General features: G+C 45.7%; 1 protein-coding gene across 1 annotated transcript in view; it reads left to right on the forward strand.

Moving 5' to 3' along the window:
- The window catches only part of CASKIN1 (CASK interacting protein 1), a 140,454-nt gene that overhangs the window by 69,931 nt on the left and 45,070 nt on the right, over positions 1-25,453 (forward strand). Inside the window, exons 2-6 of the mRNA XM_044304306.1 lie at positions 7,783-7,834; positions 20,300-20,397; positions 21,064-21,209; positions 24,762-24,857; positions 25,306-25,436. Of these exons, the coding sequence (XP_044160241.1) occupies positions 7,783-7,834; positions 20,300-20,397; positions 21,064-21,209; positions 24,762-24,857; positions 25,306-25,436 (523 nt within the window). The remainder of the gene's footprint in view (positions 1-7,782; positions 7,835-20,299; positions 20,398-21,063; positions 21,210-24,761; positions 24,858-25,305; positions 25,437-25,453) is intronic.

The raw sequence follows: 25,453 nt of genomic DNA on the forward strand, positions 1-25,453 counted from the left end.
TTATCCTGTACTGATCCTGAGTTACATCCTATATTATACTCCAGAGCTGCACTCACTATTCTGCTGGTGGAGTCACTGTGTACATACATTACATTACTTATCCTGTATTTATCCTGAGTTACATCCTGTATTATACTCCAGAGCTGCACTCACTATTCTGCTGGTGGAGTCACTGTGTACATACATTACATTACTTATCCTGTACTGATCCTGAGTTACATCCTGTATTATACCCCAGAGCTGCACTCACTATTCTACTGGTGCAGTCACTGTGTGCATACATTACATTACATTACTTATCCTGTACTGATCCTGAGTTACATCCTATATTATACTCCAGAGCTGCACTCACTATTCTGCTGGTGCAGTCACTGTGTACATACATTACATTACTTATCCTGTACTGATCCTGAGTTACATCCTATATTATACTCCAGAGCTGCACTCACTATTCTGCTGGTGCAGTCACTGTGTACATACATTACTTATCCTGCACTGATCCTGAGTTACATCCTGTATTATACTCCAGAGCTGCACTCACTATTCTGCTGGTGGAGTCACTGTGTACATAAATAACTATACTTATCCTTTACTGATCCTGAGAATAGATGGCGATTAGTTAGAATCATCTAGGGTTCTTTAGAGCATTTGTCACTATTCTGCTGGTACAGTCACTGTGTACATACATTACTTATTCTGTACTGATCCTGAGTTACATCCTGTATTATACTCCAGAGCTGCACTCACTATTCTGCTGGTACAGTCACTGTGTACATAGAGCAGGGTCAGCCATGCTTTGGGAACCAGCAAAGGCTCCAGCACAGAGACCATTACCAATGCTATTGTTGATAGTTATTTTTATATGGACTTCCCCTTTAAGTGATATTCTGCTACAGTAAAAGAGGCAGTTACTAAGGAATGGCCTTGGGCTAGGCGGTAATGACTGCTCTATAGGCCTGTTCTCTTCACAGGCAGTGAAAGGCTGACCTTTTGAGCTCTTCCATCTACTTCCCATCTAATGCTTTGCTCTGGTTACCATAGCAACAGCCCCCCTTGTGTCGTGATCACCTCTCAATCGTGCACACTTTCCTCCTCAGCTTATAGATGGCATGTGGTAATGACACGAGTGCCAAATGACTGTATGCATAAATTATAATATCCGATAAATATCCGGCCATAATCTTATCATCAAATCACGTCACCGGAGCTGATACCTTCTTGACAAATACATTAATCCTCTCAATTTTTTTATTTCTATAGCTTTTTTTGTTTGTGGAAAAGCTGATTGACGCATTCTGTTTTCTGTTTTTGTAAGGAGGGTCTCCTGAGGGGCTCATTTTATGGCAAATCCCTAGAAGTGGATATGTTGATAGGTAGATGGTACCTTCAGAACTGAGACTCTTTACCGGAGGTATGATTACTGAATTACTGTGAATTCCGAGATCCGGGAATAAGTAGGCTTAACAAGGCTTAGGTGCATAAAAAGTTTACTGAACTATGATAGTAATGTAACAGTCACCATGGACAAATGAGTGAGGTCCTCATTGACCAGTTTCCAGCAAAGCACCTGGCCAACGCCCGTATGATACGAAAAGAGGTGGTAGTAGCAAGACACATGTTACCCTGAGGATGTCTTCAATGGAGTTGCCCTCTGGAGACGTCTAGATGTCTTCTAGCTATCTGGCCCCTCCTAAAGGTCTTCCATATACAGACCTCAGAAACGCAGCCTTGTCCCTGGTCCTACTAACCAACTGCATGACAATGAATTAAAGCGAAAGAACCACTAAATACCTAGCAGGGGTACAGGGGCACAGGGGCATCATCCTGCTGCTCCTAGATAACCATGCGTCTGTCCTATAGTGCTCCTTAACCATATTGGATAGCCTTTCAATGGATAATTAGTGGAGGAGTAGGTGGCCAGGGCTATATCCAGGATTGGTGGCTGGCACTGTGTAGGAGGCACTGTGGTTGACACTGTATAGGAGGGTCTATGTGGCTGGCACTGTGTAGGAGGCACTGTGGTTGGCACGGTATAGGGGTCTCTATGGGGTACTGTACAGTGTATTAGGTTATGTGGTGGCACTGTATAGGGTGCTCTGTGATTGGCAGTGAATAGTAAGCTCTGTGATGGGCACTGTATAGTGGGCCACTATGGTTGGTTCTGTATAGGGGCTTCTATATGGCACTGTATATTAGGCTATGTAGTGGCATTATATAGGGGGCTTTGTGGGGTTGGCACTGCATAGGAGGCACTGTTGGCGCTGTATAGGGGCCTCCATGTGGCACTGTGTATAGGAGGCACTGTATAGGGGGCTGTATGATTGTAAGTGCATAGTTAGCTTTGTGACTTGCAATGTATAGGGGGCACTGTGGTTGGCACTGTATAGGGGCACTGTGATTGTCACTATATAGAAGGCACTGTGTTTGGCACTGCATATTAGTCCATGTGGTGGCACTGTGGTTAGCACTGTATAGGGGCCTCTATGTGACTCTGTATATTAGGCTCTGTGATTGGCACTGTATAGGAGGCACTGTGGTTGGCACTGTATGAGGCCTCTATGTAACTCTGTATATTAGGCTATGTGGTGGCACTGTGTAGGGGCACTGTGGTTGGCACTGTATGGGGCCTCTATGTGACTCTGTATATTAGGCTCTGTGATTGGCACTGTATAGGAGGCACTGTGGTTGGCACTGTATGAGGCCTCTATGTAACTCTGTATATTAGGCTATGTGGTGGCACTGTGTAGGGGCACTGTGGTTGGCACTGTATGGGGCCTCTATGTGACTCTGTATATTAGGCTCTGTGATTGGCACTGTATAGGAGGCACTGTGGTTGGCACTGTAGAGGAGGCACTGTGGTTGGCACTGTAGAGGAGGCACTGAGGTTAACACTATATAGGAGGCACAGTGGTTGGCACTGTATATTAGCTATGTGGTGGCACTGTGGTTGTCACTGTAGAGGAGGCACTGAGGTTAGCACTATATAGGAGGCACAGTGGTTGGCACTGTATATTAGGCTATATGGTGGCACTGTGTAGGGGCACTGTGGTTGGCACTGTATGCGGCCTCTATGTGACACTGTATATTAGGCTCTGTGACTGGCACTGTATGGGGCCTCTATGTGACTCTGTATATTAGTCTATGTGGTGGCACTGTATGGGGCCTCTATGTGACTCTGTATATTAGGCTCTGTGATTGGCACTGTATAGGAGGCACTGTGGTTGGCACTGTAGAGGAGGCGCTGAGGTTAGCACTATATAGGAGGCACAGTGGTTGGCACTGTATATTAGCTATGTGGTGGCACTGTGTAGGGGCACTGTGGCTGGCACTGTATGGTGCCTCTATGTGACACTGTATATTAGGCTCTGTGACTGGCACTGTATAGGAGAATCTGACTGGCACTGTATGGAGGCACTATGATGGATGTCATGGGGTTCTGTGCTTGCACTTTATTGGGGGTTCGCTGTGGGGTCCCTGACTCTGGGTGCAGTGAATCCTGTACAGTACATACTGGTTATTACTATATATGTATACTGTGTATACTGGTTGTACTATATGTATACTGGTTATATTGCCGAATCATCTTTCCATCACGTTTACTGAGTGGCTTCATTTCTTTGCCAGGTTTTCTTGGCACTTTTCCTCAGCATGGCAGACAGCTGTTTTCTGCACCATCATCGCTGTTTGCAAGGCGACCGTTCCCATTTCCTGCCGTTTCTCCGTGCGGAGCCGAGCGTCCCATGTGTCAGGAGCTGACAGGTTCTGTAATGTGCTAATTTGCCTTGTTAATTGCAAGTAAAATAGAAGGGAGCAGACTGGTGTGGAAAGTGGGTGGGAGGACGGGTAATTACCCGCCACCACCACCACCATCATCCAGAGACATTGTTTTTCTTATCATGGCGCAACTCGATGAAACGAACATCTGTCAAATGTGGAGGTGCAGACGAAGACCCGAGAGTGTGTGACCCCTTAAAATCCCAGAAATGCATTGTATATCGGTATCGGTTGTGCTAATGTCCTGATAAAACGGTAAAATCGATTCCTTGTCATTGGCTGCAGTCAGCAGAAAAAAGAGCGCTGTTTATGGCAGCCTGTGTACTGTCTGTAGCAGCCGTCTTCTCCTGCAGGTATTTGGAGGGATGATGGTTTAATCCAGAATGTGACCATTGTTGTCTCCTAAAGAGCATAAAGATCTTCTGTGGTCACCTCAGGGGCCTTTGTAGGATTTTAATATCACTGGACCATCCTCGGTGAGCACTGTGGCCTCTTTCCAGACCAGTGACGTCACATCCATCGGTCACATGGCCTGTATGTAGCTCAAGTGAATGGACCTGGGCTGCACTACCAAGCCCAGCCACTATATAATGTAAGGCGCTGTGCTTGGTAAACTGAGAGGAGGCTGTGGCCTCTTGAAACAGCTGATCTGCGGGGTGGCAGGGAGTCGAACCCCCACCCATTGATGACTTCACCTGAGGATAGATCATCAATATTGTACTCCTGGAAAGCCCCTTTAAAGGGGTTGTCCCACCCAGATATTTATGGCATAGCCACAGGATATGGTCCTACTAGCGAGAGCTGCTTCTATCTCAAGGAACAAGGCCCCACCGAAAAGGGAGAGGAGGCCGAATATAGGTGTCTGAATTTGGCAAGAAGTTTGGCAACTTCAGTCTGGGTAATGGTGCCAATCAGATGCTCTCTTCTATAATGAAGCAGCTTGAGTAAAGGTGGGAGGTTATTTAGCAGCCAGGTTTTTATACTGTGGGCACATGTAGGGAGCGAGCAGCATGCGTCACATCTTTCACTTAGAGTCTCTCTATTAATGGGCATGCGCTGGTGAGCTGAAGATCTTGTCACCTAGAGTCTTTCTGTTAATGGCCGTGCATTGGTGAGCTGAAGATCTTGTCACCTAGAGTCTTTCTGTTAATAGCCATGCATTGGTGAGCTGAAGATCTTGTCACCTAGAGTCTTTCTGTTAATAGCCATGCATTGGTGAGCTGAAGAGCTTGTCACCTAGAGTCTTTCTGTTAATAGCCGTGCATTAGTGAGCTGAAGATCTTGTCACCTAGAGTCTTTCTGTTAATGGCCGTGCATTGGTGAGCTGAAGATCTTGTCACCTAGAGTCTTTCTGTTAATAGCCGTGCATTGGTGAGCTGAAGATCTAGTCACCTAGAGTCTTTCTGTTAATGGCCGTGCATTGGTGAGCTGAAGATCTTGTCACCTAGAGTCTTTCTGTTAATGGCCGTGCATTGGTGAGCTGAAGATCTTGTCACCTAGAGTCTTTCTGTTAATGGCCGTGCATTGGTGAGCTGAAGATCTTGTCACCTAGAGTCTTTCTGTTAATGGCCATGTGCTGGTGAGCTGAAGATCTTGTCACTTTCTGTTAATAGTAGTATTACATGGGCTGTGTATTGCAGTATTACATTACAGTTTATGGCAGTATTATGTAGGCTGTGTATGGCTGTACTGCATGAGCTCTGTATGGCTGTATTACATAGGCTGTGTGACAGTATTGCATGGCCTGTGTATGGCAGTATTGTGTGGGCTGTATATGAAAGTATTAGGAGGCTGTGTATAGCAGTATAACATGAGATGCGTGGCGATATTACGGGGGCTGTGTCTGGTAGTATTACGTGGGTTATGATGCAATACAGGGAGTGCAGAATTATTAGGCAAGTTGTATTTTTGAGGATTAATTTTATTATTGAACAACAACCATGTTCTCAATGAACCCAAAAAACTCATTAATATCAAAGCTGAATATTTTTGGAAGTAGTTTTTAGTTTGTTTTTAGTTTTAGCTATTTTAGGGGGATATCTGTGTGTGCAGGTGACTATTACTGTACATAATTATTAGGCAACTTAACAAAAAACAAATATATACCCATTTCAATTATTTATTTTTACCAGTGAAACCAATATAACATCTCAACATTCACAAATATACATTTCTGACATTCAAAAACAAAACAAAAACAAATCAGTGACCAATATAGCCACCTTTCTTTGCAAGGACACTCAAAAGCCTGCCATCCATGGATTCTGTCAGTGTTTTGATCTGTTCACCATCAACATTGCGCGCAGCAGCAACCACAGCCTCCCAGACACTGTTCAGAGAGGTGTACTGTTTTCCCTCCTTGTAAATCTCACATTTGATGATGGACCACAGGTTCTCAATGGGGTTCAGATCAGGTGAACAAGGAGGCCATGTCATTAGATTTTCTTCTTTTATACCCTTTCTTGCCAGCCACGTTGTGGAGTACTTGGACGCGTGTGATGGAGCATTGTCCTGCATGAAAATCATGTTTTTCTTGAAGGATGCAGACTTCTTCCTGTACCACTGCTTGAAGAAGGTGTCTTCCAGAAACTGGCAGTAGGACTGGGAGTTGAGCTTGACTCCATCCTCAACCCAAAAAGGCCCCACAAGCTCATCTTTGATGATACCAGCCCAAACCAGTACTCCACCTCCACCTTGCTGGCGTCTAAGTCGGACTGGAGCTCTCTGCCCTTTACCAATCCAGCCACGGGCCCATCCATCTGGCCCATCAAGACTCACTCTCATTTCATCAGTCCATAAAACCTTAGGAAAATCAGTCTTGAGATATTTCTTGGCCCAGTCTTGACGTTTCAGCTTGTGTGTCTTGTTCAGTGGTGGTCGTCTTTCAGCCTTTCTTACCTTGGCCATGTCTCTGAGTATTGCACACCTTGTGCTTTTGGGCACTCCAGTGATGTTGCAGCTCTGAAATATGGCCAAACTGGTGGCAAGTGGCATCTTGGCAGCTGCACGCTTGACTTTTCTCAGTTCATGGGCAGTTATTTTGCGCCTTGGTTTTTCCACACGCTTCTTGCGACCCTGTTGACTATTTTGAATGAAACGCTTGATTGTTCGATGATCACGCTTCAGAAGCTTTGCAATTTTAAGAGCGCTGCATCCCTCTGCAAGATATCTCACTATTTTTGACTTTTCTGAGTCTGTCAAGTCCTTCTTTTGACCCATTTTGCCAAAGGAAAGGAAGTTGCCTAATAATTATGCACACCTGATATAGGGTGTTGATGTCATTAGACCACACCCCTTCTCATTACAGAGATGCACATCACCTAATATGCTTAATTGGTAGTAGGCTTTCGAGCCTATACAGCTTGGAGTAAGACAACATGCATAAAGAGGATGATGTGCTCAAAATACTCATTTGCCTAATAATTCTGCACGTAGTGTATACTTTGTGAATTGTGTATTGCAGTATCAAGTCAGACAATATGTCAGTTGACATGAACTGTGTATGCTGGTACTATGTGGGCTGTGTCTGGCAGTATTAAGGTGGCTGTGTATGTGGTCATTACTTATTTACAGTGATGTTACATGGGCTGTGTACTGTGGCATTATGCAAGCTCAGTGTGACAGTATTATATGGCCTGTATAAGGCAGTATTATGTATTACATAAATCATGTAAGGCGGTATTCCCTGGTCTCTGTATTGTGGTATTATCTGTATGGTTTATGTTATGAATGATGGGGGACCTAGTAAAAATCTGCTGTGGGGCAGACCAGGAGGGAGCTCTCTAGCAGCCACTGCTGGCCACCCTCAGAACTGCAACATTACCATCCTAGTGAGACAAAAAAACAAAAACTTTTGTAGGTCCTTGCATGTCGCATGATTTACTACATGCCTTTCCTGATAGCAAATTTGGTCAAACACCTGTGTCATACCTGCCATGTTCAGCATGAGCTCTTATTTCATGAATTACATCAGTCCTCAATTATTTCCTTTCTCCTTCCTTGTCACAGAGCTCCTCGGATCCGCCAAAAGAGTGAATGTAAATTTTCAAGACACTGATGGGTGAGTAACTTGCTCTTTCTCCTGGTATATGGAATATGTAATATATGTTTGTTCCTTTGTATGCACTCACCGACTGCAAGCAGAGATCTTGAAAATGTCTAGATACTAAAATAGGCCCAGGTTTCACATTGTCTTTTCCTGGACTCCCCTTTATTTACATCTGTAGAGGAGGATTCACCCACCAAAATCAATTAGACTTCATAAATCTCATATACTAACTCCTGGTCAGGCAGATTCGGATGAAGAGCGGGCATCCCTCAGTGCCGAACACCCCCTGTATATATTTATATATTTTTTATATTTAATAAATTTTATTTTCAATCTTTAAACAATGATATCACCATACAAAGTAAAACATCCATATTATTATTTCCATTTCGTAAACCTTACCCCCCCAATTCCCACCCAAACTCCCACCCCTTTGTGATGCGTCTCCCATCCCCCCCACCCCACCAAAAAAAAAAAAAAAGAGAATAATGAGGAGAGAGGCAAGAAAATTAGAAATTCCATTCTTCCCATATCTTAAGCCATTTATGGTCCATTAACACGTCCGCAATTCTGTTCCGCATTTTGTGGAACGGAATTGTGCTGCCCGGATCCGGAATTGCGGATCCGCACTTCCGGGTCCGCAATTCCATTCCCGAAAAAAATAGAACATGTCCTATTCTTGTCCGCAATTGCGGACAAGATTAGGCATTTTCTATTAAGTGCCGGCGATGTGCGGTCCATGCAAAATGCGGAACGCACATTACCGGTGTCCGTGTTTTGTGGATCCGCAAAACACATACAGACGTGTGAATGGACCCTTATCCTCAGAGTTTCTTTGTTTATATAGAACATATTCATACATTTTGATCTTGTTAACGAGATTTCACCATGTATTCATACTTGGATTATTAGATGAAAACCAAGCCCGTGCCATCAGGAGCCTTGCCAAAAACATTACGGTATTTTAACCAAAAAATACTTTTATATTTATGCCACATATATCGCTCAAAATCCAACACTCTTGGAATCACCACTTTCAATTTTTGGGTAATATAGTTATGTATTGCCCCCCAATATTCTTTTAGTTCTGGACAAGTCCAAAACATACGTAAATAACCTGCATCAGGCGGCTCACACCGTGGGCCGTTAGAGGTGTTTCTCAAACTCTGTTTGTTAAGCCATAAAGGTGCAACATAAATTCTGTGTAAAATATTAAATTGAACCAATATGTGATTAAAATATAGAGAAAGTAATCCCACATTCACCAATATATTGTCCCAATCATCCGATTGAACCATTGGGCAATCCCTTCTCCAGGCATTTTGCCCAGAGGAACATATATATATATTCATAACTATTTATAAAACATTGAGAAATTTTAACCCTCTGTGCTGTCTTTACTATCAAATCGTGCAAAAATGTGGAGGTGTCTATATCAAAAAGCGATTTTTTCTTTAATACTAGAAAGTGCTGAACGTAACTGAAGATACCTAAACCAGGATAAATTACCGTAGATATATTTTCTCTTTGTGCTAACTCCAAAAAATGAAAAAATATGGCCATTCCCAACCACCTGGGCAAGATAATAAATATTATTATTTTGCCAATACTGATCCCCGAATAATTCATCTGCAGCCTGTACATAAGCATGACGCCAACACCCCCTGTATATTAATGTGTGACCTGTCTGTATCTCAGCTCTTCAGGATTGACATCTCGAGGATATACAGGCCAGGGGAGCGTTTCACTTATTTAACAAGTGCGAGATCTTCCAAGGTCTTGAGGGCAAAACCATTCTCTTCTTCTATATGAAGCGAGGTCCATAGGGAGAACCAGCACAGAAAATCACAGGTTACACCCGCGAAACGTCTTTTCACACAAACAACAACCCATATAACAAAGTATACCAAAGATAATATCCTAAGAGCAGATGAAATCCCAGTACTGCAAAGTGTGACAAAGCCGTACTGTAAGCAGCGAAAGCTATACGTGTGGCATAAAGAAAGACTGTGATCATTTACTATATTATATTATCATTTATTAATGGTATATTTGAAAGAGGACCCGTCACCGCTCCTGACATGTCTGTTTTAATAGCTCCAGGCATTCCCCATGTAATACACAATTTTGGAGCCTCTATTCTTATGTCTCTATGTTGTGCCATTCCTTTATGTTTTCTACTAGAAGGTATAATTGAATTGCTATTAGCCTTCAGTAAGGGTCCAGAGGGAGGTAACCAGTTGGGGGGATGTACCTGCACAGTCTGAAAAGGGCAGCACTGATTGGATAAAGTGAGACTGTGCAGGTACACACCCTCAGCTGGTTACCTCCCCTCTGGACCCTTAGGCCTCTTTCACATGGGCGTTGCGGGAACATGAGCGATTTTTCCGCGCAAGTGCAAAACATTGTAATGCGTTTTGCACTCGCGTGAGAAAAATCAGCATGTTTGGTACCCAAACCCGAACTTCTTCACAGAAGTTCGGGCTTGGGATCGGTGTTCTGTAGATTGTATTATTTTCCCTTATAACATGGTTATAAGGGAAAATAATAGCATTCTGAATACAGAATGCATAGTACAATAGCGCTGGAGGGGTAAAAAAAAAAAAATTAAACTCACCTTAATCCACTTGATCGCGCAGCCGGCTTCTCTTCTGTCTTCTTTTTTGCTGTGTACAGGAAAAGGACCTGTGGTGACGTCACTCCGGTCATCACATGGGCCATCACATGATCCATCATCATGGTAAAAGATTTTGTGACGGACCATGTGATGACCGGAGTGACGTCACCACAGGTCCTTTTCCTGCACACAGCAAAAAAGAAGACAGAAAAGAAGCCGGGCTGCGCGAGCAAGTTGATTAAAGGGGTTATCCCATCTTAGACAATGGGGGTATATCGCAAGGATATGCCCCCATTGTCTGATAGGTGCGGATCCCACCTCTGGGAACCGCACCTACAAGGAGAACGGAGCCGGGGAAAGTTGTGGCTGGAGGACCCCGGGTTTCCCGGGGTCCGTTCACCACCAGGCCCAGCTCCCCGCCTCTCCAATTGAAGTGAATGGGGGCGCACCGCGCATGCGCGGCCACCGCTCATGCGCGGCCACCGCTCCCATTCATTTCTATGGGGCCGACGGAAATAGCCGAGCCAGTGCTCGGCTATTTTCGGCGGCTCCATAGAAATGAATGGAGGGCGGCTGCACATGCGCGGTGCGCCCTACTCAACCTTCTTCACTTTGTTCTCTTTGTAGGTGAGGGTCCCATTGGAGGGACCCGCACCTATCAGACAATGGGGGCATATCCTAGCGATATGCCCCCATTATCTAAGATGGGATAACCACTTTAAGGTCAGTTTAATTATTATTATTATTTTTTTAACCCCTCCAGCGCTATTGTACTATGCATTCTGTTTTCAGAATGCTATTATTTTCCCTTATAACCATGTTATAAGGGAAAATAATAAAGATCGGGTCCCCATCCTGATCGTCTCCTAGAAACCGTGCGTGAAAATCGCACCACATCCGCACTTGCTTGCGGATGCTTGTGATTTTCACGCAGCCCCATTCACTTCTATGGGGCCTGCGTTGCGTGAAAAACACACAAACTAGAGCTTGCTGCGATTTTCACGCAACGCACAAGTGATGCGTGAAAATCACTGCTCATGTGAACAGCCCCATAGAAATGAATGGGTCCTGATTCAGTGCGGGTGCAATGCGTTCACATCACGCATTGCACCCGCGCGGAAAACTCGCCCGTATGAAAGGGGCCTTACTGCAGACTAATAGCAATTCAATTATAACTTCTAGTAGAAAAAAATAAAGGAATGGCACAACATAAAGTCATAAGAATAGAGGCTCCAGAATTGTTATTACATGGGGAATGCATGGAGCTATTCAAACAGACATGTCAGGAGCGGTGAAAGGTCCTGTTTAAGACATTTATTCTTTAATTGCTTTTTATTGTGACTATTGTTAAAGAAAACTGTTTATGAAACATTGCAGTTATCACATTGGCCACTAGATGTCGCTGTTACATTACACACACTGACGAAAAGCACCTCACTTTACAACCTACAGCAAAGCTCCAGGGGCACAGGCACTTGTTATAAATCTGGCGCAGATCTAGGCAGCCTGTCTAGGTTTACGCCATCTACAGGCTTAGTAAATCTGGGCCAGTGTGCCTTTGTACAGCCAACACGCATGAGTCCTTTGAGACTGTTAATGAAAAAACCTTGCAATTTTCATGTTGGCCACTAGATGTCGATGTTACCTTTATACACGCTGTAGAAAAGCATCTGATTTTACAGCCTACAGTAAAACAGATAGTGATTGCTCGGGACGGACCAGTCTGTCATTCACGGCTGTTTCCGTAAGGCAAATAATACTGGGAAATAATAAACATAAATAGCAATGGTATAAAATCCACAAAAATAATGTTTCATTTTTCGCCAAAAAATTGTGATAGTGTCCCTTTAAGAATAACCAGGAGCAAAATAGGACATCAGGTTTTTTTTAAATAAAAAGACAAGTCGAATAGTCAACACTTACACTAACAAATGCATGAGAGCGCAGCTACAGAAGAGGTGTTAATGAGGCCGGGGATAACGGACCGCGCTGCACAGAAATAATTACTTTCTGAAAGGGAATGAGATTCTTCAGCTCGGAAACCTTAAGGGTTTTATTTTTTTCCGGAGTAAGTTGAGCCCCTCTTGAATGTAAATAATTACAACGCGCCTCTTATACCGCCAGATATACTCGCCGCTCCCATCCAGAGTAATATTTGCCATTTCATGAGATCAGCACCGGTTCCTGACAGAGGTCCAGCCTCCGGATTAAGGATTTGTCGCAGTTAATTAATATAACATTGTTTTAATTGCCAATTTTGATTGCTAGAGAATAACGGCGCTGGAGAGGCCATTTACCTCATGGCAGGCGCGTTTCGGAAAGATTGCGTAGATTTGATTCATTTACTCGTTTTTTTTTTTAGCATGAATTTGTTTTTAGCTGTTAAGGTTCATTTACAGTCAGACAGCCTGAAGGCACACAGCAAGCGGAGGCCCCTGCTCATCCAGGGACTCCTGCTTCAGGAATAGGATGCCAAGACATCAGTAAAGACTGGCACTTACATAGGGCTGAGCAGATATACTGATAGAGATGTGAGGTTTTACCGCTGGTAATCTACAGGGCTCACAATTAACCCTTTATTAGTGAAAGCTGTTCTCTGATTAGATTTGTTTGTCATCAGCCGCGTCAAAGGCTCAGTCTGCTGCCCAAGGCCTCTGTATAAATACCCAGGAAATGAAATGTCCTCCGGCACCCTGTGCATGTGCTCTGCCAGCCCCCCGCAGCTACACCTGGGCCTCGTGCCCATTCTGGGCAGAGAAGAGTCCACATATGTGCAGTCGCTGTCCAGTAAAGGGACAGGCCATAGACTTCTACTATGACGGAATGAGTAACCGAATGCCTCTAAAGCAGTGGTTCTCAACCTTTCTAAAGCCGTGACCCCTTAATACAGTTCCTCATGTTGTGGTGACCCCCAACCATTACATTTCTTTTCCTTGCTACGTCATAACAAATTTTGCTACTGTTATGAATTGTAATGTAAATATCTGATATGTCCCCCCAATCATCATCATGTGCCAGTATTAAGTGTCCGTCCCCCCATCATCATCATGTGCCAGTATTAAGTCCCTGTCACCCCCATCATCATCATGTGCCAGTATTAAGTCCCTGTCCCCCCCAATCATCATCATGTGCCAGTATTAAGTGTCCCCCCATCATCATCATGTGCCAGTATTAAGTCCCTGTCCCCCCCATCATCATCATGTGCCAGTATTAAGTCCCTGTCCCCCCCATCATCATCATGTGCCAGTATTAAGTCCCTGTCCCCCCCAATCATCATCATGTGCCAGTATTAAGTGTCCGTCCCCCCATCATCATCATGTGCCAGTATTAAGTCCCTGTCCCCCCATCATCATCATGTGCCAGTATTAAGTCCCTGTCCCCCCCTAAATCATCATCATGTGCCAGTATTAAGTGTCCCCCCATCATCATCATGTGCCAGTATTAAGTCCCTGTCCCCCCCATCATCATCATGTGCCAGTATTAAGTTCCTGTCCCCCCAATCATCATCATGTGCCAGTATTAAGTGTCCGTCCCCCCCATCATCATCATGTGCCAGTATTAAGTCCCTGTCCCCCCCATCATCATCATGTGCCAGTATTAAGTCCCTGTCCCCCCCCCAATCATCATCATGTGCCAGTATTAAGTGTCCATCCCCCCATCATCATCATGTGCCACTATTAAGTCCCTGTCCCCCCCATCATCATCATGTGCCAGTATTAAGTCCCCGTCCCCCCCATCATCATCATGTGCCAGTATTAAGTCCCTGTCCCCCATCATCATCATGTGCCAGTATTAAGTCCCTGTCCCCCATCATCATCATGTGCCAGTATTAAGTCCCCCCCAATCATGTGCCAGTATAAAGTCGCCCTCCCCCAATCATCATCATGTGCCAGTATAAAGTCCCCCCGCCCATCATCATCATGTGCCAGTCAGTATTAAGTCCCCCCCCATCATCATCATGTGCCAGTCAGTATTAAGTCCCCCCCATCATCATCATGTGCCAGCCAGTATTAAGTCCCCCCCCCATTATCATCATGTGCCAGCCAGTATTAAGTCCCCCCCCCATCATCATCATGTGCCAGCCAGTATTAAGTCCCCCCCCATTATCATCATGTGCCAGCCAGTATTAAGTCCCCCCCATCATCATCATGTGCCAGCCAGTATTAAGTCCCCCCCATCATCATCATGTGCCAGCCAGTATTAAGTCCCCCCCATCATCATCATGTGCCAGCCAGTATTAAGTCCCCCCCCATCATCATCATGTGCCAGCCAGTATTAAGTCCCCCCCCCCATCATCATCATGTGCCAGCCAGTATTAAGTCCCCCCCATTATCATCATGTGCCAGACAGTATTAAGTCCCCCCCATCATCATCATGTGCCAGCCAGTATTAAGTCCCCCCCATCATCATCATGTGCCAGCCAGTATTAAGTCCCCCCCATCATCATCATGTGCCAGCCAGTATTAAGTCCCCCCCCATCATCATCATGTGCCAGCCAGTATTAAGTCCCCCCATCATCATCATGTGCCAGCCAGTATTAAGTCCCCCCCATCATCATCATGTGCCAGCCAGTATTAAGTCCCCCCCATCATCATCATGTGCCAGCCAGTATTAAGTCCCCCCCATCATCATCATGTGCCAGCCAGTATTAAGTCCCCCCCATCATCATCATGTGCCAGCCAGTATTAAGTCCCCCCCCCATCATCATCATGTGCCAGTATTGTAATAAAAAAACAAAAAACACTTATACTTACCTCAGTGTCAGCGATGCGATGCAGGCCTCTTCTGGCCTGTGTCCCGCGCTGTAAGGCTCAGGCGGCGTGATGACGTCATCGCGCCGCCTGCGCCGGCCTAGTGCGCCGGCAGCCTATCAGAGGAAGGGGAGGGGACACACCTCTCCCTCCCCTGCACCGCCGCAGCACAGGCAGATTACAAGGGAGATGAGCGCAATGGAAGCGCTCATCTCCCTGTGCTTGACTGCGGCGGCGGCTCACTTGGGGGGCGGGAACGGGGGCATTTTAGTTGGGGGGGCACAACATGATGTAGGGGGGGGGGCCCTGGCGACGCCACTGCTCACGAGGTAGGGTAGTATAACGCTACACGGGCGCCCCACAATAGGAAGCCTCAGGCGACCCCCCGGAAAGGGCCGATTGACCCCCAAAGGGGTCGCGACCCCTAGGTTGAGAACCGCTGCTCTAACGGCTTTCCGTTATGCATTCCATCATAGAATTGCGTTATGGTCCGTGGTAGCGGAATCCATAACGCAATTCTGCTTTTACCACCAAAGGAAGCGTGAACGAATTTCATAACATGAAATTCGCTCATCTCTAAGGCCTCATGCACACGACCGTTGTTTGCATCCGTGTCCGTTGTTCCGTTTTCCGTGATTTTCTGCGGACTCATTGACTTTCAATGGGTCCGTTGAAAACTCGAAAAAATGCACCGTTTGTCATCCGCGTCCGTGTTTCCTGACGGTCAAAAAAATAGGACCTGTCCTATTTTTTTTGACGGACAACGGTTTGCGGACCCATTCAAGTCAAGTCAAAGAAAAAACACGGAGGCACACAAGATTGTCATCCGCGTCCGTGATCCATGTCCGTTTTTTTCCTATCATTTTCAAGGCAAACTTGACTTAGATTTTTTTTTCACTTTTCTGGTCTGGTGATCCTCCAAAAATCAAGGAAGACACACGGAAGAAAAAACGGACACGGATCACGGAACAACGGAACCCCGTTTTGCGGACCGTGAAAAAATACTGTCGTGTGCATGAGGCCTAATCCTGACATGCGTCCTGTATTATACTCCAGAGCTGCACTCGTATTTCTGCCCTTTGTTATTAGTAACAATCAGTAAGGTTGGAAACGGTCAGCAAGCTTGTTGATAGACACGCCTCCTAACAGGTTATCCAGGCTCCTATGATGCAGGGGGGTTAGTATACAGTGCCTCTTGTGATGAGGACACACAGATGTATATCACCAGTGTATGAGGCTGGTATGAGAACTGATCATTTTTGGAAAGGATGACCATTTTTCTGTCATAGTCACCGAATTCCTCCTACTGCCCCAGCATCATGTCCAAGTCAGACCTGACATGTACCGGAGGATACAAAGCCCGCACTACATCAGACTGTCAGATACAAATGTCAGCTACGCTCCCAGTGGGACCTGCAATGCAGGCCTATAACAGCACACAGATTTCTGTCAATGTATGAGGGCGCCACCTAGTGGCCTCTGTCCTCATGAGCTGCTTTTGATTAAAGCGAGCACATCTGGCCAGCTAATTGGAGAGCATCTCCAAATGTGGCACATAAGTCACTGTGCTCTGCTTCTGCCAGAATGCTAATTACCTGATTTGCATACACAAGCGCTGACGGGCAGCATTTTAACTTGCTTTTTTTTTTTATTATTATTATTATTGTTATTGCAAACACTTTTATATTTTCAGCTTTTATTTCTTTTTATATAACTTAAAATAAATCACTATATATGAGAAAGCTCTTTACCCGGCGGTGCAGAGGTTTAGCCACCAGAGGGCAGCAATGAGAGGCTGCAGCTGGGCCTAGATCAAGATGGCTGCATTTCATATTATAATGGGTGATAAGAACTTGTGAGTCTTGATAACCACCATTGAGATCTCCTCTCCACACGTGCCACAAGCATAGCTATGGGAAACAAACCCCTGGATGATAGGGAGATGGTGGGGAGAATGGAGAAGTAGTAGTAGTAGTAGTAGTAGTAGTGTTGACCAGCTCCAGAAGCTGGAGCAAAGTCTTGTGTAAAATTGTAGCGCTTAGGCCTAATGATTCTAACCCAGGGACCAAATATTAGGGATATGGTCCCTAAGCTGGTGTTATTTGGTGCTTATAGGTTTCCGATATTGGTGCCAACTGAGCACTTGCTTCCTGTGTAATACCTCATTTACCCTGCGGGGGCTCTGCAGGGAAACTAAACACTTGCCACCTGTGTAATACTTCATGTCACCAGCAGGGAAATTGAAAACTTGCCACCTGTGTAATACTTCATGTCACCTGTGGGGGCTGTGCACGGAAATTGAACACTTGCCGCCTGTGTAATACTTAATTTTACCTGTGGGGGCTCTGCAGGGAAATTGAACACTTGCTGCCCGTGCAATACCTAATTTCACCTGTGGGGGCTCTGCAGTGAAATTAAACCCTTGCTGCCTTTGTAATGCTGTATTTTCCCTGCGGGGGCTCTGCAGGGTATTGGAACACTTGCCGCCTGTGTAATACTTAATTTCCCCTGTGGGGACTCTGCAGGATCATTGAACCCTTGCGGCCCGTGTAATGCTTTATTTCCCCTGCGGGGGCTGTACAGAGGAATTGAACACTCGTCGACTAGTTACCTGCAGGGGCTCTGCAGAGAAACTGAACCCTTGCTGTCTGTGTAATACTTCATCTCACCTGCGGGGGCTCTGCAGAGAAACTGAACCCTTGCTGCCTGTGTAATACTTCATCTCACCTGCGGGGGCTCTGCAGAGAAACTGAACCCTTGCTGCCTGTGTAATACTTCATCTCACCTGCGGGGGCTCTGCAGGGAAACTGAACACCTCACACAAATTACAGAGTGGATGAAGCTTATTGCAAAGTCCTAGCACATACACTAAGAGTGGAGTTCCCCTTTAACAGATTTGCAGGTGTTGTCAGGCGTCACATCTGTCACTGTTGTCAGATCCTTCGGATCCAGTCCCTGTGCTGAGCTATACACAGTGTACCGTACATCAGGGCTCGTCTATTGGCACTGGCTCCTGGCTGCTTTACATAAATTACTGTACCCCCTGGCAGCGGAGCATGTAATTCTGCATCGCCTGGCATTGACTTTGCAGTATCGGGCAGGAGGCGCGGAGGGGAAATCTCCATAGTGATTTTCTGCTTCAGTAACCTGTACAACTTTATCCAGCGTGGCTCGGAATTCACTAACATTCGCCCTGATGTCCTAATCAGCATCAAAACAGCGGCGGCAGGTAACGGCGCGCCCCTTAGTCAGCTAATTATAATTAGCTGACTACGTCTAGGTCTACACGACGACATTTGTCGTGTGACATTTTGTTGCAGCAATGTTGCGCGACAATTTTTATAATGGCAGTCTATGGTTTCGCACTGCAACATGCGACATGCTGCGACTACGACGCAACAGTCGCAGAAAATCCATTCGAGATGGATTTTTCTGCGACTGTTGCGTCGCAGTCGCAGCATGTCGCATGTTGCAGTGCGACACCATAGACTGCCATTATAAAAATTGTCGCGCGACATTAGTGCAACAAAATGTCGCACGACAAATGTTGCGCCCTATCTGTCGCGCGACTTATTGCCGCACGACAAATGTCGTTGTGTAGACCTAGCCTAAGGGGTGCGCCGTTACCTGCGGCCTCTCCGCCCCTTGGGCACTGGGGCGAGCTATGTCCTGGAACGCTGACACAGGACTGGCGCAGTGGATGCTCATGGCAGCTCGGCCCGTGTAGGTGTAGTCCTGGTTTAACTCAGTCCACATTTGTTTCCGGTACATGTGGGTATACCCAAGGGGTGATTTTCCAGTACATGTGGGCATACCCAAGGGGTGATTTTCCAGTACATGTGGGCATACCCAAGGGGTGATTTTCCAGTACATGTGGGCATACCCTAGGGGTGATTTTCCCGTACATGTGGGTATACCCTAGGGGTGATTTTCCAGTACATGTGGGTATACCCTAGGGGTGATTTTCCAGTACATGTGGGTATACCCTAGGGGTGATTTTCCAGTACATGTGGGCATACCCTAGGGGTGATTTTCCCAGTACATGTGGGTATACCCTAGGGGTGATTTCCAGGTACATGTGGGTATACCCTAGGGGTGATTTTCCAGTACATGTGGGTATACCCTAGAGGTGATTTTCCGGTACATATGGGCATACCCTAGGGGTGATTTTCCAGTACATGTGGGTATACCCTAGAGGTGATTTTCCGGTACATATGGGCATACCCTAGGGGTGATTTCCAGGTACATGTGGGCATACCCAAGGGGTGATTTTCCAGTACATGTGGGCATACCCTAGGGGTGATTTTCCGGTACATGTGGGTATACCCTAGGGGTGATTTTCTGGTACATGTGGGTATACCCTAGGGGTGATTTTCCCATACATGTGGGTATACCCTAGGGGTGATTTTCCCATACATGTGGGCATAACCTAAGTCCTCATTGTTGCGGAAATATTCTGCAGTTAAACTCTCCACAAATCTCCACCAAAGTGTTACCAAGCGGAATGTACTGCCGATTCGCTGCAGATTTCACCCCCCCCCCCCCCCGACCCTGAAGTGGCATGTGGTTGAGATTCGTAAAGTCTCTTGCACTTGCCAGGTTCTGTAATCCGCCTGCTTATTGTCTGAATCCATCACAGTATCTCCATGCGATGCCGTGCAAATTATTAGGAACCAATCAGTAAGTGCTGAATTCCCCTGCAGCGCCACCACAGGGGAGGTGAAGCACCGCACAGCTCTTTTTTTTTTTTAAAGACGCCCTATTACCTCTCCTGACATGTCTGTTTAATGACTACTTGCATCCCCCATGTAATAACAATTCTGAAGCATCTATTCTTATCACTCTGTGTTGTGCCATCCCTCTATTATATCCTGATAGAAGTTATGAATGAATTGCCAGAAGTTTTTAGTGAAGGTCCAGATGGGTGTTACCAGTCAGGGTGTGCAGTCACTGGCAGCGCTGATTGGACAGTGTCAGACTGTGCAGGGACCCACCCCCAACTGGTAACACGCTTCTGGACCATCACTGCAAACTGCTAGTAATTCATTCATAGGGGAAGCCGAGGAACAGCACCGCCGAATGTCATTGTGTGGATTTTGTCTCTTGCAGGTTCTCGGCCCTGCACCATGCGGCCCTCATAGGGAACACTGAGCTCATCTCTCTGCTCCTGGAAGCACAGGCCGCTGTGGACATTAAAGATAACAAAGGTGAGAGGACGAGTCAATGGTGAGGACACGAGTCAGGGATGACGATAATAGAACTGGAGGCTTAGGGTGCAGCTTTATGCCCGGCCAATGGCATCCATCCATGACAGGAGTACCACTAACTGTGTCCCTCTAGTTGCACTGATTTTCACACAATCTGTGGTCAAGAAAGAACCCAGGAAGCTGATGTAGGTTATTGGAGAACATCTAGACCACAGGAGGATCTAGTAATTTAGGAAGCTCCAAGGACCTGAGATGTTGCTTTCCATTCTCTAAATTTTGGCAATTTTTGGGGACATTTTCTGTTGCCTTTTCCTTCATGGTTGAAGTAGTCAACTGGGTCTACCATAAATGCATCCTTTGGGGGTAATGCAGACAAGGGGATAGAAGTATTTTTGGAGACCAGGTTTAGTTTTGACATGGACAAATGTGCAGAACCCCTTAAAAGATATGATTCATATGAATTAGTTGACATATGGATCACCAGTGTGTTCTATGACCCATGATCACTGCTGGGGTAAGATAGCGATGTCATCGATGGCCAGGTGGTGGGCCTAGGTTAAGGTGTTACACCAGAAGCTCCATCGTGGTGTCCACCTTCACAGGACTGTTAGCCCATGTGGAACTGGCCGGCAGAGGGCACTGATCAGTGTTGGATTTGTCACACAGGGATGCGTCCGCTCCATTACGCGGCTTGGCAGGGCAAGAAGGAACCTATGAAGCTGCTTCTCAAGTCTGGGTCTGCGGTGAATATCCAGTCAGACGAGGGGCAGATCCCATTGCACCAGGCGGCTCAGCATGGACACTACGATGTGGTAGGTAAAAAGTGTCTATTATACTTTATTATATGTCTAAGGTGATCGTGTTGGTTGCTATGGTTAGTCTTCCTATGGTATCTTCTGTGCCTCCATTGTCCTGTAAAATCCAGGATTGTAGATAGGTATATGGTTTTGCAGGTTCAGAAAATCCAAGTAGGCCTCCAGGTTCAGCCATCATCCCATACCTCCCAACGCATCGTGGCAATTTTTTATTATACCAGGCCATGCCTCAAACTCCGCCCAAAGCATAATTACTGACTCCGTCAGAACTGCATTCATGCATTAATTCTCCAGGTCAAAAAGAGGGACATTTAAGGATCAAAGAGGGACTTCTGTCAAAAAGAGGGACTGTCCCTCCAAAAGAGGGACACTTTGGAGGCATATCATCCTGTTCCCCCAGTGTCTTCCCAAGGGTTGGATGGGCCCACCAGAGTACCAGAGGATCCTTCCGTGGGCCCAAGCTATGACAATAATGGGACCTCAAGGCCCTATATGCACAGTGGGTGAGCTCTCAGTATCATTTCCTCTGGTGGGCCCAGAAGACTTCAGTCCGACTCTTGTCATACCCAAAATATCTAGGGTCAAATTGTGTATATAGCTGTAAGGGCCACCCCTGCTTAGGCCCTGGGATGTCCCCAAAACAGTCTCTCTATACAAATCTGTCCATGCCACACCCCTTTGAGGCCCAGTTCACAAATCAGGCCCACATAAAAATGGACTCCCAGTAGATAGAACCCTAGAACAGACGTGAAAAAAGTTGTGACCCTTTAAACCTGTGGAACCCAAAGTCCCTATTGAGCACAGTTTATCTCCCAGTCACAGGCAGCACAGGGACAGCTTGTCTATACAGTGGATATAAAAAGTCTACACACCCCTGTTAAAATGTCAGGTTTCTGTGATGTAAAAAAATGAGACAAAGATAAATCATTTCAGAACTTTTTCCACCTTTATTGTGACCTATAAACTGTACAACTCAATTGAAAAACAAACTGAAATCTTTTAGGTGGAGGGAAGAAAAAATATAAAAATAAAATAATATGGTTGCATAAGTGTGCACACCCTTAAATAATACTTTGTTGAAGCACCTTTTGATTTTATTACAGCACTCAGTCTTTTTGGGTAGGAGTCTATCAGCATGGCACAAGATTTGCCCACTCTTCTTTGCAAAAACACTCTAAACCTGGGGGGGCATCTCCTGGGCACAGCCCTCTTTAGATCACCCCACAGATTGTCAATCGAATTCAGGTCTGGGCTCTGGCTGGGCCATTCCAAAACTTTCATCTTCTTCTGGTGAAGCCATTCCTTGGTTGATTTGGATGTATGCTTTGGGTCGTTGTCATACTAAAAGATGAAGTTTCTCCTCATGTTCAGCTTTCTAGCAGAAGCCGGAAGGTTTTGTGCCAATATTGACTGGTATTTGGAACTGTCCATAATTCCCTGCAGCTTAACTAAGGCCCCAGTTCCAGCTGAAGAAGAACAGCCCCCTGGCATGATGCCGCCATCACCAGGCTTCACTGTGGGTATGGTGTTCTTTTGGTGATGTGCAGCGTTGTTTTTGCACCAAACATATCTTTTGGAATTATGGCCAAAAAGTCCAACCTTGGTTTCATCAGACCATAACACCTTTTCCCACATGCTTTTATGAGATTTCAGATGTGTTTTTGCACAATGTAGCCTGGCTTGGATGTTTTTCATCGTATGAAAAGGCTTTCGTCTTGCCCCTCTACCCCATAGCCCAGACATATGAAGAATACAGGAGATTGTTGTCACATGGACCACACAGCCAGGACTTGCCAGATATTCCTGCAGCTCCTTTAATGTTGCTGTAGGCCTCTTGGTCGCCTCCCAGACCAGTTTTCATTTTTGTCTTTTCATCAATTTTGGAGGGACGTCCAGTTCTTGGTAATGTCACTGTTGTGCCGTATTTTCTCCACTTGATGATGACTGTCTCCACTGTGTTCCATGGTAGATCTAATGCCTTGGAAATTCTTTTGTCCCCTTCTCCTGACTGATACCTTCTAACAATGAGATCCCTCTGATGCGTTGGAAGCTCTCTGTGGACCGTGGCTTCTGCTGTGGGATTTCAGGAAAGACCAACTAGAGCAGCTGAACTGTATTTGGGGTTAATCAGAGGCACTTTACACGATGGCCGGTGTATGCTGACTCCTATTTAACAGGATTGTGAATGTGATTGCTTAATTCTGAAAACGGCTACATCCCCAGTTATAAGAGGGTGTGCACACTTATGCAACCACATTATTATAGTTTTTTCTTTTCTTTTCTTCCCTCCACCTAAAAGATTTCAGTTTGTTTTTCAATTGAGTGGTACAGTTTATAGGTCACATAAAGGTGGAAAAAGTTCTGAAATGATTTATCTTTATGTCATTTTTTTTTACATCACAGAAACCTGAAGTTTTAACAGGGGTGTGTAGACTTTTTATATCCACTGTATGAGGACCCCCAGAAACAGCTCCTCATATCTCATCCTCTTCAACCCACACGTGTGAGGCATAAGGGGCTCAGGGATATCGAGGTTCGCTGCAGTCACCCTTTTAGGCTTTGTATGGAGATCAGCAGTCTTCTGTTCCTCGGATTATCGGTTCTGTTTCCGGATTGATCTCCCAGGGTGTGACTGAATCTTGACGCTTGAGCATCTATGTTGCGCGGCAGGCATAAAAGGGAATATTTTATGGAACGCAATATTAATGATGCAGAGGATGTCCCCCCCCCTTTTCCTTTTTTTTTTTTTTTTTCAGGGTTCAGATGAGGTAGTCGGCGTTTATATGAAATATGAAATCCCCTCTTTCCTTTGTGATAACGCCGCCGCCGAATGCGCTATAAATACCCGTGTATTTAGGTCTGTTATTAAAATGTGACGATCTCGGCTCATAGAAAAGATGTGCGGACGAGTGAAAGCGGAGAGATGCTGCAAAAGGTGTTAAATGCATGAGGAGAGATAAAGGGGTCGGAGGAGCTTTAGGAAGCTGCGTTCAGTGTCACACATTAATTCCTCATGCACACGGCCGTTCCGCGCATTGGGGACCGCAATTTGCAACATCAGGGCGGTTTCCACAGACGGATGCAGACCCATTCAAGTTGATCCCTCTGCACCGCGAAAAAAAAATGCCTCCGTTCCGTTCAAGTGAGGGACCCTTCTCCATAGTCTCCATACGCCCTTTAAAGAGACATGTCAGAAGCTTTAGTGGGGGTCCGATGCCCACTGACCAGTGAAATGAGGGGGCAGAAGCGGAACGTTATTCCCCTTCTGTTGTGAACGTCTCCACTCGGATTGATGGTTAGCAATGGCTCAGAGGAGGCCTATCCCAAGGACTGTCCAATGTTTAACACCCGGAATACCCCTTTAACTGTTAGAGAGAATCCAAAAAGCACCGCTATATATGAGTGTCCTCTTCTGACAGATCATAATGGCCACCATTACAGCTGTAAAATAGCAGACATATCACTGCATTGCTAGGTAAATTCTCCAGTCTAGGTTGCTTTGTCTGGAAATGATTCTTGATTTGTGTATTTTCTTCCTTTGATTTCCAGTCTGAGATGTTACTTCAGCACCAGTCTAACCCCTGTATCATGGATATCTCTGGAAAAACTCCTCTGGACCTGGCGTGTGAGTTTGGAAGAGTTGGGGTAAGTTTTTGCTGTTTTCTGGAGAGCAGTCTTGACACTGAAATCCAATGCTGTAATCTGTGGTAGTACCGTTTCTGGCCACTAGATGGTGATCATGCAGAAATTTGTAGGCTTCTCTAGGGCAGGACTGGATCATTACTTTGGAATTAGAATATTTTTGTCTTTCCTGCGGCCATTAAACCATGGATAGGTAGAGGAGGCAGCGTGTTTTTACAAGGCTGTATAACTTCAGAATTATCTTCAGTAAACGCTGTCCACCAGAAACCTGCCAGGATACTAAAATGTTCATCACAATCCATTGTTAGAATAAAGGGGCCGCACCATGAAGGAGCCAGCGGCAGAGATGAGACGGAGAAGCGTTGTGATATCTGACATTGATGCCAAGGGACTTGTCCTGCCGCTGAATTATTCATCCTCTAACAGCAGGATCCACCTCTATCATCTGCAGGTCGTTCAGCTGTTATTAAACAGTAACATGTGTGCGGCGCTGCTAGAGCCAAAGCCCGGAGATAGTACGGACCCCAACGGGACCAGCCCCCTGCACCTGGCCGCCAAGAACGGTCACATCGATATTATCAGGTAAGGAAGTAACTGGA

The sequence above is a fragment of the Bufo gargarizans genome, chromosome 8 (assembly GCF_014858855.1).
Source record: "Bufo gargarizans isolate SCDJY-AF-19 chromosome 8, ASM1485885v1, whole genome shotgun sequence".
NCBI lineage: Eukaryota > Metazoa > Chordata > Amphibia > Anura > Bufonidae > Bufo > Bufo gargarizans.